At 34.6% G+C, this 18,395-nt stretch overlaps 3 protein-coding genes and 2 non-coding genes across 19 annotated transcripts; 4 read left to right on the top strand and 1 right to left on the bottom strand.

Moving 5' to 3' along the window:
- Positions 1–64: 64 nt before the first annotated feature.
- AT5G65445 lies at positions 65–146 on the top strand. The gene has a single exon. It is a non-coding gene; the product is annotated as a tRNA-Ser (tRNA).
- An 89-nt stretch (positions 147–235) lies between these two features.
- AT5G65440 (uncharacterized protein) lies at positions 236–6,002 on the bottom strand (the record flags this gene model as incomplete). 9 transcript variants are annotated; one of them, NM_125942.5, is made up of 21 exons in its annotated part: positions 5,649–5,998; positions 5,285–5,338; positions 5,084–5,213; positions 4,872–4,960; positions 4,643–4,791; positions 4,291–4,547; positions 3,895–4,200; positions 3,734–3,821; positions 3,540–3,645; positions 3,166–3,437; positions 2,962–3,082; positions 2,659–2,883; positions 2,385–2,575; positions 2,111–2,278; positions 1,913–2,018; positions 1,663–1,797; positions 1,419–1,571; positions 1,135–1,335; positions 835–1,029; positions 680–751; positions 236–591 (listed from the first exon to the last, which is right to left on the bottom strand). In NM_125942.5, the coding sequence occupies exons 2-21, from the start codon at positions 5,318–5,320 to the stop codon at positions 439–441; spliced, it is 3,153 nt and encodes a 1,050-aa protein (NP_201347.2). In that variant the 5' UTR covers positions 5,321–5,338; positions 5,649–5,998. The 9 variants fall into 9 exon arrangements, with proteins under 9 accessions (NP_201347.2, NP_001119504.1, NP_001190622.1 ...); NM_001345685.1 differs by having other exon boundaries at positions 439–591; positions 5,529–5,913; NM_001345686.1 differs by having other exon boundaries at positions 439–591; positions 5,588–5,913.
- A 739-nt stretch (positions 6,003–6,741) lies between these two features.
- On the top strand, positions 6,742–9,185 carry GRF8 (general regulatory factor 8). Of its 3 annotated transcripts, none has more exons than NM_180943.2 (4): positions 6,742–7,565; positions 7,837–7,959; positions 8,532–8,648; positions 8,769–9,185. In NM_180943.2, exons 1-4 carry the CDS (start codon positions 7,080–7,082, stop codon positions 8,787–8,789), a joined length of 747 nt encoding a protein of 248 aa, NP_851274.1. In that variant the 5' UTR covers positions 6,742–7,079; the 3' UTR covers positions 8,790–9,185. The 3 variants fall into 3 exon arrangements, with proteins under 3 accessions (NP_851274.1, NP_001190621.1, NP_569012.2); NM_125941.2 differs by having other exon boundaries at positions 6,993–7,565; positions 8,775–9,134; NM_001203692.1 differs by having other exon boundaries at positions 6,859–7,565; positions 8,532–8,953.
- Positions 9,186–9,597: 412 nt separating this feature from the next.
- AT5G00715 lies at positions 9,598–10,743 on the top strand. Of its 2 annotated transcripts, NR_144226.1 has the most exons (2): positions 9,598–9,756; positions 10,193–10,743. It is a non-coding gene; the product is annotated as an uncharacterized misc_RNA (transcript). The 2 variants fall into 2 exon arrangements; NR_144227.1 differs by having other exon boundaries at positions 9,598–10,743.
- Positions 10,744–13,314: 2,571 nt separating this feature from the next.
- CYCD4;1 (CYCLIN D4;1) lies at positions 13,315–15,865 on the top strand. Of its 4 annotated transcripts, NM_001203691.1 has the most exons (7): positions 13,342–13,845; positions 13,993–14,022; positions 14,152–14,238; positions 14,341–14,439; positions 14,531–14,735; positions 14,872–14,999; positions 15,597–15,865. In NM_001203691.1, exons 1-7 carry the CDS (start codon positions 13,585–13,587, stop codon positions 15,741–15,743), a joined length of 957 nt encoding a protein of 318 aa, NP_001190620.1. In that variant the 5' UTR covers positions 13,342–13,584; the 3' UTR covers positions 15,744–15,865. The 4 variants fall into 4 exon arrangements, with proteins under 4 accessions (NP_201345.1, NP_001331197.1, NP_001190620.1 ...); NM_125940.3 differs by lacking the exon at positions 13,993–14,022 and having other exon boundaries at positions 13,315–13,845; NM_001345680.1 differs by lacking the exon at positions 13,993–14,022 and having other exon boundaries at positions 13,315–13,845; positions 14,872–15,865.
- The last annotated feature ends 2,530 nt before the right edge of the window (positions 15,866–18,395 follow it).

Raw genomic sequence — 18,395 nt, 5'->3', positions numbered from 1 at the left:
TTTCATGTAAAATTATTCATATATTTTAGTTTAGTTGTATAATTACCAAGCAAATCAGCAAGTAGTCGCTTTGGCCGAGTGGTTAAGGCGCTCGCCTGCTAAGTGAGTGGGATTTTCCCGCGAGAGTTCGAATCTCTCAGGCGACGAATATTTTTATACTCATACCTTAGTGGGCCGGGGCCCAACTAAAGTTAACGAGAGAACGACTAAACTCGGTTCGTTGCAAACAACAACTTGAGAAAAATGCGAGAGTCTCTTTTCTTCTATTTTTTTCAACCTTTTTTTATAACATACAAGTACAGTTAAACTCTCTGTTTACCCCCGCGCCTTCTTTTAACTACATTTGCTTGGTTCAAAGAATAGAAACTTGGCAATGGCCATACCATACCAATGAACCAAACAAGAACCAGATTCTTCACCGGCTCACAATCTCTGGTACTAGTAGTTGTATCCCCCTTCTCTGTAATCCGTAGAATCTTTGCATAGCATAGACCTGAGTTCCATCATCGATCTTGGTGGCTCCAAGTGCTCGGGCTTCAAACCGTTTCCAAGCAAGCTTTGCATTTGTGTCGCAAAGATTTCATCCAAAACCTAAAGTTATCAAAGAATAAGATAAGAAAAAATGGCAACCAACATTTTTTTATTACAGCTCCCAAAAGAGTTTCAAACAAATACTTACAGAAACTGCGATTCTTGGGCCTTTATGCCAAGTCACATTATCTTTCCTGTCTTCCAAAAGACGAAGCACATCCTGGAATAGACAGAACAGAACAGTAGAGGTAAAAGCAGAAGACAAAACCAACCGGTATAATGAAATGTAATGATGTCTCTTACCTGTCCCATTCGGTCCCAGATTCCTCTGCAGATTGCTACAAACACATCTGGTAAGAAAACACCGTGTAGATGATCGATGGTTTTGTCTAGCAAATCCTTCAATGACGTCATTCTGTTTCTAACATCCGGTTCCGCTGTGGTTTCCCTTAAGTCGTGGATGATGGTCTTTAGCTTCATGTGACTTTGTATCCTCGTCTGTTAACATAACAAAGTCAAGAAATTGATTTCAACAAAGGTGGCTGTGAGAACAAAAACCAGAAGAAAATCAAATTTTTTGGAAGACAACTAGAGAGTACATACATTTTCTGCAAGTTTCTCCACAAGCGCTTGCATATAACTTCTGAATTTGGATCTTAACAATACTGTCACCTCACTTAACCGCTCTCCCAAGACTCTGTTTTCTCCATCAGGGATATATGAATTCCAAGATTTGAAGCGGTTCTCTATGCTCGGGCGTAAAATGTCAAGCACTCTTTTCATTGAGTTGAGAAGAACTCCAAGCTGAAATTATACCAAAATGGGGTCAATGTCTTCTCCTCTTACATCCAAAAGTTAAATTTGCAAAAATACAATAAGCGACATACCTCTTTTGGAACAGAATAAGGATTAGGTGTGCCTTTGGTGAATTTCTTGACAATTTTCAGGCCAAATATTTTACTTTCCTTCAACGGAGATAAAATCTCAGTAAATTGTTTCTCCATGGCTTCAACTATTGCCTTCTCTGAGTCTGCTACAACCTTTTTCCATGGAACAACTTGGATTATGATCCATAAAACAACAACATAACATATGATTGGACTTGAACGAAGTCTTTGCTGTTTCACTTACTTTCTCCAAGGATATTGCGTATTCTGGCCACCGCCTAATGATGATATCGTATTCATCAAGTGTCCCATTGAGTCTCTCATACATCTCATCGACAAAAGGAGAAGTCAATCCCGGAATCTCGACGCATGCTTTTGACTGAAAAGCGAAACAGATAGAATGTAATTCAATTGTATGGAAGAAGGGATTTAAATTGTTCTACGTTCTGCAGTATATAACTAAACTTGGAAGAACTCAGTTGCAGGATTAGTACCGTCTCTAGCTTGCAGAGTTCATATAAAACTCGCCTTTTCTCTTCAATCCAGGTTGTGATATATGAATAGAAAAGCTCCTTGGCATTAACGCCACCTTTAATAGGACTGCAACATGACAAGACAATATATAGGTGCCTATTGGTAACAGGAATGTATAAAAAAAACGGAAGTTTAAAAGTAATTACCAGTGAACTTACTTTATGTGCCAGCTAGAGAGATCTCTCTGAAAGTCAGCAGTTGTAATAACTAAATCAACAACCGCAGGTGATGGTCCAGGAGGAGGCCAAACGAGAAGAAATTCCCGGAGCCTATTGCAGACATCAACACTATATATTGCCGCTGAATGATTTGGAAGGTCTATAAAGCTGATTGATAGTTGACGGCGAGAAAATCATTAAAAAAGATAAAAGATAAAGCTGTTTGATAGTTAACATATGTGCTGCATATTTTTTACTTGAGTCTTAAACAAACCTTGGGAGCACATTGCAGTCATGAATCGCTATGTCAGTGGATATTTCATTTTTAAGGCTTAAGATTAGAGACTTCATCTTTTGATACGAAGCTGCAAGCACCATGGGATCAACTGGTACACCTTCACTACGGTTGTTAAGTAAATCGTTTGTGTCCAATAAATGTCTTCTTGACCTCTTCTTTGAAGCAGCCTGAAGTGGTTTCCGTAGGTGATGAATCACATATACAACTTCAGAAAAGATGGATAAGAAACAGATACAAGTTTGATTAATACCTGAAAGTATCTGCAGAGTTTCAACTGTGCCTCGGGGGTTAATACATCGTTGAGAAGACCATAAAGCTTGACAGCTGATTCTATAGCAGGTGCTGGAGTCCCCGTAGCAGACTCAAAAACATCTTTCATCCCGGAGAAAGACAGTTCAGCAAGTGATTTATAATTCTCAAATGCTGAAGCGAGAATCTGCTGAATTTGTTCGTCAATTTCCCCAAGTAACCGATTCTGACCAAAGGACCAAAAGTTGAAGTAAGCTACTTGAATACTGAAAATATAACAATTTGATGATCAAAGCTAACCCACCTCTTGATGACTCAATACAGCCCTGTGGTTGCTTGTCATTATAATAGGGAATAGAAAATCATGTATCAGATCAAGACAGTCCTTGGTAGGCGATGCGACATCCATGACATAAGAAAGATATCTGCAAGTTCTCACAAAACATCGTTTAGTTACTGCGACAGAAATTTAAGACACTAAAACCATTCTTAGTCACTCAATGATTACCTTAATCTAGTGTATGCATCTGAAACCCCGTAATAGGATGCAAATCGAGTTATCATCCAATGCCACGGGCCCTTAAATAATAAATTTCTACGCTGAAATCGTTCTGCTTTCATAGCCACCTCTAGGACAAGATCATACGCTGAAGTTTCTGCCACCAACCCACACTTAGTTTTTTCATCTAAACTACTTGAGTAACTAAACGTAAGTTGGATTCTCCCAATTAGTTCATGCTCTGGTTCATGATATATTGGTAACCATCGCAGTTTTTCACTCTGATTTAGAAAGAAAAGAAAAAACATAAGATCTTCAGCTTCAGCGTCTAATGGAATCAGTAATCTGAAAACATAATGCGAGTGAGAGAGAGAGAATCTTACCGGATCATCAGCCATAGCTGCTAGCTGAGCTACGACACGGCCAAGAAGTTGCGCCTTCGAATCTCGAACTTCAATAATCAAATCATCACCAAGACTATCTGGTAAGCTACAAGAGAAAAGAATACTAAGATCCACAAAGAAAGGAATAGAAAGAATGATCATTAAAGATCATGTCAATAAACAAGGGTACATACAAAATAAACGTTTCGCCAGATCCAGGTTGCGTCTTAATTTGATCATCTTCAGGAGAGCTCTTTAACCTCAATGAACATGAATATGTTTCTGAAAACAGAAAGAATCAAATACTGATGACGAAAATAAGACAAAGAGTTATGTCCAAAGTACAATGAAATACCTTGTACTGCTTCATAAGTTTGTGGTCCAGTGTGAGATGTAACAATTTCCTTTTTAACGGCTTTTGAGACCTGCTTAAGGTAGCGAGCAGCAGCCTGCATGTAAGCCAAACTTTGACGCGAAAGTGAACCATTTAGAGGAACTTGGGGAGTGACATGAACTTTCCTCGCTGCTTTCCATCCAGAAGATAAAGTCGAATTCAGTTCCACAATATGGTGACGAACAACTTCGAGCTTTTCCTTGGAGACCGTCAGTGTTGCAATGTTACAGCCAGGTGGTGGATCTAATCCCATTTTAATTCTACGAACTGTACAAAATCTTACTCTTGTAAGCACTACTGCGATTTCTACAAGTGGTAAAATACAGTGGAAGGGAAAAAAGATACAAATGTGTATACCTTGGAGTTTAATTTTTCCAATAGTCTTCTTCGATTTTGGAACAGACGTCTCAGTAACCAACTCAGAAGGTCCCTTTCCCAGTAACTCTTCTTCAGAATGAAGGAAAAACCTCTGCAAACTAAATGCATTCCGCATTATGGTGCATTCATTGTTGAGGAAGTAAGAAGCCTCGCTGACACTATCCGTTGACCATGAATGAAGACATAACCGTACACAGGCTTCATAGGCAATCATCGCAGACCATGGACCTTGCTCACTGCATTCAAACCACACAAAAAATGATGGAATGAATAATCACAGAGGATTAAAAAAACAAGAAAGCAAAATCTAAGTCAGCAATGTAACTCAAACCTCGCATGAAAGGTGGGGAAACGAGGCAATGAACTTGTTGAAGTGCTTGTCCCGTTCAGAGTCCTTCCTGAAGTTCCAGCCTCAACATTTCGTCTTTCAAATTCATTATGTGAAGATATATTGTTCCGCACACCACAAGCTTCTGCTTCCTGTAAACATGATAATCAAATCAGAACATATTTAGAAACGGTAAAGGAAAACGAGAGACAAGGGGGTAAAAAGTAAGTACATATGAAACTTCAGTGCTAGTAGCTGAGTCAGATAAATCATCAGCAGCACCAAAGACCTTAGCACCATTACGTCCAAGTCCATTTTGAGCTGCGACGTGAGGCAAACCAAGATGAATTCTATAATCTTGAGGAGAGTGTTGCCTCTCGAATATCTCTTCATCTGAATCAGAAGCAATGTCCATGTCTGAACTTGAACCACCATTGTTATTACCTCTCACGGGTTTAATTGATGAAGACAATGGAGGAGCACTCCTGAATCCAAAACCATGACCAGAATTGGCATTGGGAACAGACTTAGCATCCAATTTCCGATTACCAATCGTCCACCTCGAATCAACATCCTACAAAACAAGCATTAGTTACAGCAAAATCAAACAACATCGAAAAATGCAGATAAAGTTTTTGTTCGTACCTCTCCTATGTTTCTTAAGCCAGCTTCCCTGAACATTGCTCCTTACCTTTTAACCTAAATTTCAGAAGAAAAATTATCAAAATTTTCATTCACATTCAACAATCAAATCTCAGTTCTATAATGAAATCCCTAAAACATAGCAACTGAAACGAAATCAAACGAAATCAAACGAATCGAAGGCTACAAAAGCGAAATTCTAGTGAAAACGGCAAAAAGAGAATGTAGCAAGAAAGATGAGAATTACTTTTTCTCTCTTTCACGAAATTCACATGAAAGAAAGCGAAATCGTGAACGGAAACTCACAAAATTGAAGAATCGATCTACTTCTCAATGCCAAAAAATGTTAATGCATTAGCTTACTTACACTGCCCAGAGAAGACTCTTCGGAGTTTTTTCGTTTCTTTTTTTCCAGTGAAAGAGTCAACACAAGTGTGAAACCAGAAATTTTTCCAGTAGAACAAACTGGTTAAATTTCTTCAAATTGACTACAGGTGGAAAATTCGACCAGTGACAGTCATTGGACTCAAATTTCACAATGAAGAAGAAGAAAAATGGAAGATCGATTGAGGAAGCTCTTATATTTCTTTCTCTTTTTTTATTTAATCTTCCTTTTTTTTTATGTAAGTTTAGTAAAAATTGCGCCACCATAGGAAAAAAATATATACGGTGAGAGCGGAGAAGAAGAGCGGCGTTGGATGGAGACGTCAATTAACGGTGACGGCGACTTTTATTACGCTTAGCGTAAAACTGACGTGGCAAGTGAAGATACGCCCTTTCTTTCTCCCATAACGGCAACGTTATGCGCGCGTGACGGTGCGTCTATCAGAGAATCAATTTGCATTACATTAGTTTTGGAGAATTTAGGTTTTGTTATAAATTAGTAAGAACTACGAGTGTATACAGATTTTTGTTAACCCAAATAATCTAAACAACTTTCCAGTATTAAAAACATGAGTAATCGATTTCTTCAGATTTTTCGATCTAATGATTTGGTCGCATTTGATTAACCAACTCTTTATTATTTTGTTTTTCATGCCAAACAAATGTCCTGCCGGATCTCAATTATCTCATTTGACTAATCAAATTAATATAGCATAATTTTCATCAATTCTCATTTATTGAAATTTACAATGAATCAACAAATAAAAACCCACAAAAAACGAATTCAATTAATTTGATCCGGTCTTTTAAATTTAAAGTATTGGAAAATGAAAATAATTAATTTTCTTTAATCAACAATATAAGAAATTAAAGAATATGAGTATTGACCAAAAGAAAAATTAATATCAACGAAAGAAAGAATTTGGACAACTTTTTCTTGTCTTCATATGCCTTTTCTCCGACCACATTAGTTGTGTCCAGGTCACGCCGAAAACGCATATGCTTAGCCAGCAAGGTAATAGCTTTAACAGGCTTCAAAAAGCCCATCTAAAGCCTAATCAAAAGCCCGTATTCTAACATTTGACCTTGAACAGTGTCAACTAGTTGGGGAAGCTGACGCACTAAATTATTATCGTCCATTCACTCGCTCTTATCAAAAAAACCGAAACCTAGCCACGCGCCTCGTACACTCAACGTGGGTTTCACGCTGTTAATCCTTATTTCAACTAACGACGTCGTTTATCAGAGTGTGTTAATCACGCGCGAGTGAAGAGAATTTCCTTTTACAGCTCATTATGACTCGGCTTTGAAGCTTTTTATTCTTCTTCTCAATTTCTTTTTTTCTTCCAGAAATTTCCTCCGATTTCAAAATTTTCCGGTGAAATCGAAAAAAAAAGCGAGATCTTCTTCTCTAATGGCGACGACCTTAAGCAGAGATCAATATGTCTACATGGCGAAGCTCGCCGAGCAAGCCGAGCGTTACGAAGAGATGGTTCAATTCATGGAACAGCTCGTAAGTGGAGCTACACCGGCCGGTGAGCTGACCGTAGAAGAGAGGAATCTTCTCTCGGTCGCGTATAAGAACGTGATTGGATCTCTTCGTGCGGCATGGAGAATCGTGTCTTCGATTGAGCAAAAGGAAGAGAGCAGGAAGAACGAAGAACACGTGTCGCTTGTTAAGGATTACAGATCTAAAGTTGAGACTGAGCTTTCTTCGATCTGTTCTGGGATTCTCAGGTTACTTGATTCGCATCTAATTCCTTCAGCTACTGCCAGTGAGTCTAAGGTTTTTTACCTGAAGATGAAAGGAGATTATCATCGTTATTTGGCTGAGTTTAAATCTGGTGATGAGAGGAAAACTGCTGCTGAAGATACTATGATCGCTTACAAAGCTGCTCAGGTATATCTTTGATTCCCTAAATCCTTGAATCGATCCTGTTGTGGAGCTAAAACCCTATTTCTGAGATTACTTCAATTAGCTAATCTGTAATCAGTTGTCTCATAATAAGTAAATTGGTCTCGAATCTAGCTATTGTATTGATCCTATCGTTAGAAGTAGTCAACTTTTACTATTTGGGCTTAAGATCAATTGCTTCCCTAATATGTCTTAGTAATATATAATTGTTCTGAAAATATGTATTTTTGCTCATTCGTGGGTTTTTGTATTGAAGGACGTTGCAGTTGCTGATCTAGCACCTACACATCCGATCAGGCTTGGTTTGGCTCTTAACTTCTCAGTGTTTTACTACGAGATTCTCAACTCTTCAGAGAAAGCTTGTAGCATGGCGAAACAGGTACTCTTTCTTCATCCACTATACTGCATGTTTGTTTCAAGTAGAGTTTCTCTGTCTGATCATCATTGTCTTAAGTTTGGTTAGGGAGAGTGTAATTTGCATTTTGAGTTACTAACTTGACCACTTGTTTTACTATTCCTATTGGCCCCATCTTGTATTCATTGTGTTGGGTTGATTTGAAGGAATTTTGAAACCTTTACCAGAAATAGACAAGTTGTTTATAAAAAGTAACTCTTTCTTCTTTCTGAACGGACCCACTTCTTTTTAATAAACAGAGATTCTAAAGAAAAAGACATTCTGCAAAGTCCTCTTTTGATATAACTTTTTTGACTAACGCTTCACATTAACCAAATTATTCCTTTTGTCAGTAGAATCTCTTAAAATGACAAGACTTTAGAACCACAATATCTCATACATTATGCATACGAGATTGTGTAGAATCTGATCGGGGTTTTGGTGCATATTGAATCCGGAACATCTCATGCATCACATATACAAGATTCTATAAGACTATTAAAGCTCATCTTATCATCGCATTTCTAACTTGTTCTTGTTGGATTCATCACCTCTAGGCTTTTGAAGAAGCCATTGCTGAGCTGGACACATTGGGAGAGGAGTCATACAAGGACAGTACTCTCATCATGCAGTTGCTAAGGGACAATCTAACCCTTTGGACCTCCGATATGCAGGTTTGCCCAATTCTATACTTTCATATTCAATTGCATCATCAGAAACTCGCATATTGATAGTCTTATAAGATTATTCGGATAATAACACCCCAAAACTCAATGATCGACTGCTTTATTCAGGAGCAGATGGATGAGGCCTGAAGGTCTAATGGAAGAAAAGACGGTTATGTAATGTACCTGCAACCGTAACCGAAAATCTGAGTTCAACCTCCTTTGCTGTAAAACTTGTCGAAAAGAAAAGTTTGTTTTTTTATGACAGATTATGTGCACAGCTTTGGTGTTATCTGCTGCTCTGTATCAACTCTGTTTTTGTTTGGTAATTTATCCTCATCTTTGCTTCTTTTCTTCTCAAAATTTTATATTTCAAACAAAGTAACAATATCTTAGCTTGGTTTGTGAGTTCCTCGAGACTGATGAAACGCTTAGTGTAGCGTTTTAGATGATTTCGCTTATGAGTGGTCAAGTTAACGGTTTGGTTTCAGTTCAGTTGTTTTCAAGAATTTGCTTTCTAGTAGTAGTATTATGTATAATTGAAACTCGTATTAAAAATCGGAGAAGTAGCTGAAACAAAAAAAAAAAAAAAAAAAAATCGGAGTTTAGACAACCTAAATCATCAAGAGTGATCATTATAGAAGACTCATAAATCAATGGAAGACAAGTAAATGCGTGATGACGATTCAAATTTTCATGAGATTACAGAGATATAATACAACTGTTAAATGAAAAAAACAAATAATATTTTACCTGAGAGTCTTGAGCGTAATTACGATTTCCTATATTGATTTGACTTGAGAGTTGAGAGTAGGAAAATATGAACGTTGTGAAACGGTAACATTTTTTATGAACGTTGTGAAACGGTAACATTTTTCGACCGTTTGATGTAATATTTTTTTTGTAAGAAATTCAGATTATGAGTCTATAAGTACTCCTTTCTTCGTTCAGAAATCTGAATTCTCTTATTCAGTTTATATTCTTACAAATGTCGAACACACTCTGTTTTTGTTCTTTTAGTTCTGTTCTCTTCTGTTCTGCTACTTGAGTTCTCGTTCTCACTCGAACTTAATGCTCATTAGCCGAGGGAGAAACGAATTTTTGAAGGCATATAAAGGTAAAAGTCTCTGCTCTAATAATTAATTCCTCTAGTTTTCCCTTTACCATTAGAAGATTTCTCTGTTAATTGCTGTGTTTGTCATCTTCCATACATGTTTTATAGAGTTCAACAAACATTAAGATGCTCTGTTTTAGCTGTCATGACTCTGTTTAGTTAGTGTAGTAAACTATTTTAGTTATATATGTGTGTCTTCAATTATATATATCATGTTGTGAGATCAATTATGTGTATGGTATTCTGAGTTTTATATATGTTCTGTACTAGGAAAACTGAATGGTTTTTTAATATTTGTGAAAAGCAAAGACATAAAAGGTTTTGTCTAAAAAGATTTTTGGATTTTTATAGTAAGCGTACTAATTATACATGAAGCAAAATTGTTGACAGCGGAAGATTAAAGAATTGTAATGAAAATTGATCTTGATTAATTTTGCAGAGTGGTAGTGAAGGAAACAGAGCATATTGGGCTGTGTCCAGAGTTTTCCATCTTCTGCTTGGCCAGCCTTTGAAGTTAACCAGACTCTGTGTATATAAACTATTGTAACATGTTTTTTTTGTTTTTTGATGACATGGATCATGTATAGATCATAGATGTGTGTATAGGGGTGTGGATGAAATAGCGGGGACGTGTGTAACATGTGTGTAGATGTATGTGTAGGGTGAATGTGTGTAGATGTATGTGTAGGGTGAATGTGTGTATGTCTAGTCTGCGTAGATGGGCGTGTGTCGAAACAAAATGATCACACACAAATGACTAACAAATCTAATCGCTCTAACCAAACGATCGCTAGTCGAAACACTAAAATTACTAACTTGGTCCCGAATCGTTAAAAGAACAAATGGCTACCAGTTCACACAAATGACCAACAAATCTGATCACTAACACTTAGTCGAAATTCACTAGAAAACTGAACAGACGATCGTTGGAACACACTAAAATTGCTAAACTAACTCGGTACCTAATCGTTTAAGACCAATAAACACACAAATAAATGAGGTACTTGTTCGGGAATTGAGGATTTTTGGATTTTTGAATTTAGTATTCGGAGATTTTAGAGTCTGATAACTTATTCAAACCACTCGAAAATACACAAAATATTTAAAAGTTTTTGAACAGTTTTTATTTAAATTTATTTAAATAATTTTAAATATCTGAAAATCTGCATATTTTGACAATTAGAATATGTAATATATAAATTGTGGATATAAAATCAGTTTTTCGGGTTTGAAATTTGGATTTAGATTTGATTTGGATTTGATCGGGGTTTGAAACCCTAAAACTGATGATCACCTAAATCGTTTTAGACTTCACTAATTAGTTAGATTTATTTTAAATTCTTTACAGGTCGGACCAAACCGATGGATTCAGCCGACGTTTTCATTATAATTTTTTTAAAAAACATCTAACTTCGGATTTGAACCATCAGGCCATGTGACTCGAGCAAAGTGTTTGTTAAGTTGACATAGGCGTGCATAAAACACGAATTATATATTCACTATACCAAAAAAAAAAGTTATATAGAGAGAGGCAGAAACTTACAAGTTAGAATCTCAGAACACACAAAGAGTAGCAAAACATCAAAAGTGTACTTGGACCACTTTTGTCTGGCATTTCACATTTGCATGCATGAAAGATAATAAAAATCTATAAATAGTTGAGCCTTTTAAGTTTAATTCGGAAAAAAAAACGCTTCATTCTTTTTTTTGCTTTAACTTAAACTTTTGTTTCTTCTCACCGCTCGAAAAGATAATCAAATTTAAAGACAGTAAAAACATCAAAGTTTATTAGCTGACACGTGATTGTCACAATCACGTTATTACTATACTTACTACTACACTACCAACAAAATAAAAGAGCACCTTGGTAAAATGATATAATACATTTCTTTTATATCTTATAAAATTCTACAAACCGAAAGATCAAACATGCTCGCGGTCGTATAGTTTTTTTTTTTTTTAATTTATGTTAAAGGGTTTTTTGCGGTCGTATAGTTGTAGACTTGTTTCTACTTTACAATTTCAAAAAGCTGTGTGTTTTGGTGCGCATCGGTGATTTCTAAAACTTAGTTGGATAAGAATATATTGTATGAACAGGAGTTTATCTTTACAATTTTTTAAGACTCCGACTGATAATGAAGAAACGAGAAAATATGAAAATTGTAAGAATAACAGATATAATATAGAATGAAATTTGATTTTTGAAAGTAAGATAATCGTTTTCAAGGAAAAATTTTCTTTATTATTGCAATGAATTTTGTGTAATTCATTTGCTTCCTACAAAATACGACTTTGTTAACTAAAATGACAATGAGCTAATGTTTGATGTTTCATTCCATAACATGACTATATAGTAGTTGAAAGTTGAAACCAGTGGCTCGATGACTATTTGCCATGTAACCTCAAGCAAGAAATTCTCGTGTGGTGTTTTCAAGCAACTCGTCGCGTAGCTAGCTTTATTTTCATGTGGTAGAAAATTACTAATTACTATTTATAAATAAAAAATACTAATCTCCTTACAAATATACTAATGTAGAATCTTTGGAGGTGATAGAGCACTAGTTATTGACCTCAACTTGCAAGAGAACAAAAATAAATACTTTTATAAATATTAAAAACCTTATAGTTAAATCTTATAAGTTGGGTAAAACAGAAGACAGTATATTTGGGTAAACTAAAACCATATTAAAGAAAGACCATAATGTGTAAAAAACAAAGACCATATTGTGTAACAAACAGAGACCATATTTTGAACTTAAATGAGTATATGACGTAGTTCTTATACAAATATACAGTCTGCTTTTTCATTCAAAGGTATATGCAATGATGATAGATATTGAAATTATTGTGTCTAAAAGTGACCCTAGAATCAAAAAACAGTGGTCAAAGATCTACCAGAGCAAATGGTTCAAATATCATTATAGATGGATTTTGAGTCAAATTTTACATTCAAAACTTCTTTTTATTTGTGGCATGAATTTACATTAGTTTTTTTGGGGTCATTTTTATTTTGTTCAATGTCGGATATTGAAAATAAAATATCATGATTCAGCGTATATTTCGATCATAATATCAAATTGCATTATTTAGTCAAACAATTTTGTTAAAAAATATTTCCTAAGATTTATAGAATTCAATACTGTTTTAAACTATTAGTCAAACTATATATATTTTACTGTTATTAAAACAAGGAATAAAATTATGAAATATCAAAAAATATGTAAAGACATATACTATGATTAAATCTTTCAACATTCAATATTTTACCATTGAATATACAAAAATGTTAACTGTTAACTATGCATACAAGACCGAAATACAAATTCCAAAAAACTTATGGCGCAAATCTGATACCGAACTACCAACGATATTCACTCGATTCATCATCTAAAAACTAAAATACAACGAATAAAACCAACTAACTTTTCAATTCTCACCTCAATTTCCTACCACATTTTCATAATTTTCCAACTTCTCACATTTGTTACCATGATAGTCAATTCACTTTCTAAAATCTTCAAATTTTATCTTACATTTTTCATCTTCTTCACCATTATATATAGCCTCTCTCCTTCTCACACAATCTCCATCTTACCCTAAAAACCACATTTCTTAACTTCCTCAATAAAAAAAAGAAAAGCTTCACCCTTTAATTTTACCCTCAACCCCAAAACAAAAACCCCTTCCTCCACGAGGGCATACAGAAATATCAAAGACCCAATCTTTCTTTCACTTCCCCAATCTCTAGATGACAATCTAACGATACAGTTCCTTTTAGATCGATTACCAAATACAAAGGATCAATTTTTCTTACATGAACACTCTGTTGTAATGGCAGAGGAGAATCTAGAACTGAGTCTTTTATGTACAGAGAGCAACGTTGATGATGAGGGCATGATTGTTGACGAAACTCCGATTGAAATTTCGATTCCTCAGATGGGTTTTTCTCAATCGGAGAGTGAGGAGATTATCATGGAGATGGTGGAGAAGGAGAAGCAGCATTTGCCAAGTGATGATTACATCAAGAGACTTAGAAGTGGAGATTTGGATTTGAATGTTGGAAGAAGAGATGCCCTCAATTGGATTTGGAAGGTCTGATTCTCTATTTGATTTTGATTTCTGGTTTTGAAATTTGGATGTTGATTGGTTTTGAATGATCTGTATAAGCTCAAATTGTGAAAAGCACAATCCTTTTGATGAATGATCTGAACATAAAGAGTGTGTTGCTATGTCTATTAGATCAGAGGCTTATGCAGAACAGATAGAGAGGTTTTGTCTTAAATCTGTAAATCTGATGCTCAATTTCCGATCTTTCACACTTCAATTGACAATAGATTCACTTCAGTCTCAGAGTTTTAGATCTCTAATTGATCTTTTCTTCTGTTCTGATTACAACAGGCTTGTGAAGTACACCAGTTTGGACCATTGTGTTTTTGCTTAGCAATGAACTACTTGGATCGATTCTTATCGGTTCATGATTTGCCTGTAAGTTCACATTGGTTAAACTAAAAGATTGATAATGTTTTTAGCCATTCATCATCAAAAAGTCTCATTTTTTCGCTTCTTGATTTGTGATTCTTCTTGTAGAGTGGCAAAGGTTGGATATTGCAGTTGTTGGCTGTGGCTTGTTTATCATTGGCAGCCAAAATTGAAGAAACTGAAGTTCCAATGTTGATAGATCTTCAGGTTCTCCTCTAAACTCGTTAAATTGTCGAGATGTTCTATTCGACCCGACAATGTCTTGAATCGATTGCGGTTTGATCACATTTCGGAACAGGTTGGAGATCCTCAGTTTGTGTTTGAGGCTAAATCAGTCCAAAGAATGGAGCTTTTGGTGTTGAACAAATTGAAATGGAGATTGAGAGCAATAACTCCATGCTCATACATAAGATATTTCCTGAGAAAGATGAGTAAATGTGATCAAGAACCATCCAACACATTGATATCTAGATCATTACAAGTGATAGCCAGCACAACCAAAGGTGAAAAAAAAAGTCTTTCCTTTATGTTTTATTTTCTTGACCACTTTTGTTTTTGTGCTTTTTTGGGTTTTGTTGTTTTTTTCACTTTTGCTTTTTATGATTTTGGATTAAAATGGTGGTTGTGTCGAGTGAGCAGGTATTGACTTTTTGGAGTTTAGACCTTCTGAAGTTGCTGCTGCTGTGGCACTTTCTGTTTCTGGAGAATTGCAGAGAGTACACTTTGACAACTCTTCCTTCTCTCCTCTTTTCTCACTACTTCAAAAGGTAAAAAACAATCCACCAAACATCTCAAACTCATAAATCTATTGTTTTTTAATACCAAACACACACACACATATAAAGCAGCCTTTGGTGGTTCAATTTCAAGGAAATGCCAGTTGTGGAGAAGTTTGAACTCATTAAAGATGACACATTTATGTGTATATATGTGTGTGCACTAACTTATTCATTGCATACACATAATATGTGTAATTATAAATCCAAAAAGTAAAAAAAAAAAAAAAAAAAAAAAGAGAAACCGGTTAATGGGTCTGAATCCTTTGACTTCCAAAACTAGTGGAGAGTAGACCAAAGACCACTTTAAATTATATTATTCTCTAGCTATGTGTCTTGTGACTCTCTCTGTCACACACACACATTCACTGCACAGCCTCTAGTCACATCTAAAACCAATCTGCCCCCACAAAAACATGTTTGATTCTGATTTGATCTTGCAATCCAAAACATCAGCCTGGTTTCCATTAGTTGTTTTTCTACACCAGAAAAAGCTGAAGAGATCTTTGTGTGTTGTGTTTGTGTTTGTGTTCAAGAGACAAAAACAAAAGTGTCAAGCTTTAAACTTTGTGGTTCCTTTTATTGCAGGAGAGAGTGAAGAAGATAGGGGAAATGATAGAGAGTGATGGCTCAGACTTATGTTCACAAACACCCAATGGGGTTTTAGAAGTATCGGCTTGTTGTTTCAGCTTTAAGACCCATGATTCTTCTTCTTCTTATACACATCTTTCTTAAAAAAAAAACTGTTTTTTTCTTACATTATTATAATCAGTATGATGTCTGATGAGAGGTTGAAAAAAGAGGACAATAAATCAAAGCAAAAATTTTTAAATAAATAAAAGTGTATTAATTTCAATATTTGATTTGTTTATAGCTTTGGTAATACTGAACAAATAAAATTATAAGAATTTTTTGTTGGCAGGAAATAGCAAAAAAGAGAAAGAAAATAAAACAAAGGAAAAACAGAGCTTTTTTTAATTGGTTCCCGCCAAATAAATATAGCGGGAAAAAACCGTATCGGTTCTGTTGAGCGTTAGAGTTGACCTTTTTTAATTCAAACGGTGCCGTTGTGAGATAAAGCGCGCATCGCACTAATGGGCTTAGAATTGGGCCCACGAACAGAAGTCTTTGACTTAAAGTTGACGTAAAGAGACCAAAGCTAGGTTGTGCTTTATGGAGCTTTTGCGTTTTATACCTTTTATCAACAAAACTCCAAAATCCCAATATTTTATTGAAAACTTTTTAACAAAAAATAAATAAAATGATTGGACTCCAGGTCCACTAAACCTCTAGGATCTGTAACTATGAAGAAAATGGGCCAATGCTATATTCATTAAATTTAATCATTTGGGTCTACCATTGTCGCATGGCATACTAGCAATTTGATGATCCTGAAATAAAATAATTGTGCGTGGAGATAATTTATGAAGATTTCCCCTTTTTGTATCATTTTTTAAATAGACATTTTTAATCTGAAAAGGTTAAAAAAAAGTCTCTATACATCATTAAACAAGTCGGTCTAATCTTGTGAAATAGTTGTGTAAGAAAAAAACTTAAATTATGTATTAACAAATGCTAGTTGGTATATATTTTCTTTAAAATAATTACAATTTTAACTCATAACATTTGTTGTATTCAGTTATTTTCTATATGTCTCAATAATCAATAAAATAAATAATGTTAGTAATAACCATCATGTAATTGGTGAATGTGAAAGATCATCTGTCATTGAAAACTTTGTGAATATGATTTTATCACTGCATATACTAGACTTTTAAATTTATTTAGCTTTTCACTAATTATATTAATGGTGTTCAATTTTAGGATCCTAGACACAGTCAAAATTAATCTTCACGGAATGATATATATATATATATATATACGTACATAATTATATGTCTGTGTACGATTGTGTGAAAATTTTGAAATGAAGAAACTATTTGGAGTTGGACAGAGGACTAAGTGAAGACAACAATACAAAACAAATAAACTTTTATAATTCTTTCATTGGGCTTTGTCATAATGAGTCGTCACAGTCATTCAACTGTCCAAATTATATATTTTTTATTTTCCCTGAAATAAAAGTTGCTAAAAGTTATAGCTTCTAAACTTTTCTCAACCTTTGCCTTTTCTTTTACATATGAACTAAAGAGAAAATACTTTTCCTTTTTTTCCCAACTATTAATTTGTATTAGATTAGCAAATTCAACTAAGATGGTACAAACCATCCCACTAGACCCAAATACAAATCTAAAATATTTTTCCTTTCGTATAAAGAAAAACAAATTACGTATTTAAGAATTCCATACAATCGTAAAATTCTTTGAATCATGGTACGACATGACTAATTAACTACATATCTAAGAATAAGTAAAAATTGAAATGTAAAGCAGGAAAGAAAAAAAAAATTATTCATTGCACGTGAATCATCATCAGTTTCCCAAATTAGGGCAATGTTTATGAAGCTAAGAGTATGCCCATATCATATAGTTTAAAGAAATATAAAACCCTAACCCTAGCTTGTCCTACTAACCCTAGCTTGTCCTACATTTAAATTTACGCAATCAAAATAAAGCTTTTTACTTTTTCATATTAAAAAACTACTTGTTTCGAAACTTAGCTTGAAAGGGAGGTAATAAACCCTGCTTGCGGGTCACATTTAGATTCCCTAAATGAAGCATAACGACAGTAACAATTCCACAGTAAAAACACTGTGAGAATGATGATGATGGTGATGATAATGATGATGATGATGATATAAACGTATACACTCATATAATATATGTATGGTACATAATATACACATTGATGGGTCGTTGTCCGATGGGTTTCTGCGTATTGACTGAAAGATTCCATGAAGAGGACCACAGTAAAATTAAAAAATCATGTTTAAATAAATAGTATTATTATCTGATCAAAATATTATGCTCCTCAATAATTTCAATTTCACCATACATCCAAAAACAACCCTAAAATTCATTTACTTAACTACTTTTCTTTTTTTGATAAATTAACTTAACTACTTTAATTTTCACTACTTTCTATGAACATTTATTACAAGTTCAGACTCCAACGTATGGTACGAACATTTCTCATTACTGCATCAGCGAGTAAACATTTCTCCCCTCTGAATAAAGTCTATAATCATAATATTTATACATGTCCTCATCATTATTTCTCTTATAACTCGATTTATGAAGCAATGTAGACGAAATTAAAATTTCTAGCAACTAAAAGTTATACGTAAAATTACGATCTAACTTAGCCAAGATTTGTATTAAAGTTCAACTGAATTATTGAATTTTCTAACGAATTAGATATTGTTCGGTTGAGCTAACTGCGTTTTATTTGCGAAGTAACTGAAACTTTGGTCCATGCAACTATAAT

The sequence above is a fragment of the Arabidopsis thaliana genome, chromosome 5 (assembly GCF_000001735.4).
Source record: "Arabidopsis thaliana chromosome 5, partial sequence".
Lineage (NCBI taxonomy): Eukaryota > Viridiplantae > Streptophyta > Magnoliopsida > Brassicales > Brassicaceae > Arabidopsis > Arabidopsis thaliana.
The sequence above is the reverse complement of the archived record's forward strand: the minus strand, read 5'-3'. Positions and strand labels throughout refer to the sequence as shown.

What these genes read in the sequence shown, in the direction of transcription:
- GRF8 (NM_001203692.1), top strand. Translation starts at nt 7,080, where the DNA reads ATGGCGACGACCTTAAGCAGAGATCAATATGTCTACATGGCGAAGCTC. An exon ending in TCGCTTACAAAGCTGCTCAG is followed by an intron (nt 7,566 to 7,836) that starts GTATATCTTTGA and finishes TTTGTATTGAAG; the next exon opens with GACGTTGCAGTTGCTGATCT. An exon ending in CTTGTAGCATGGCGAAACAG is followed by an intron (nt 7,960 to 8,531) that starts GTACTCTTTCTT and finishes CATCACCTCTAG; the next exon opens with GCTTTTGAAGAAGCCATTGC.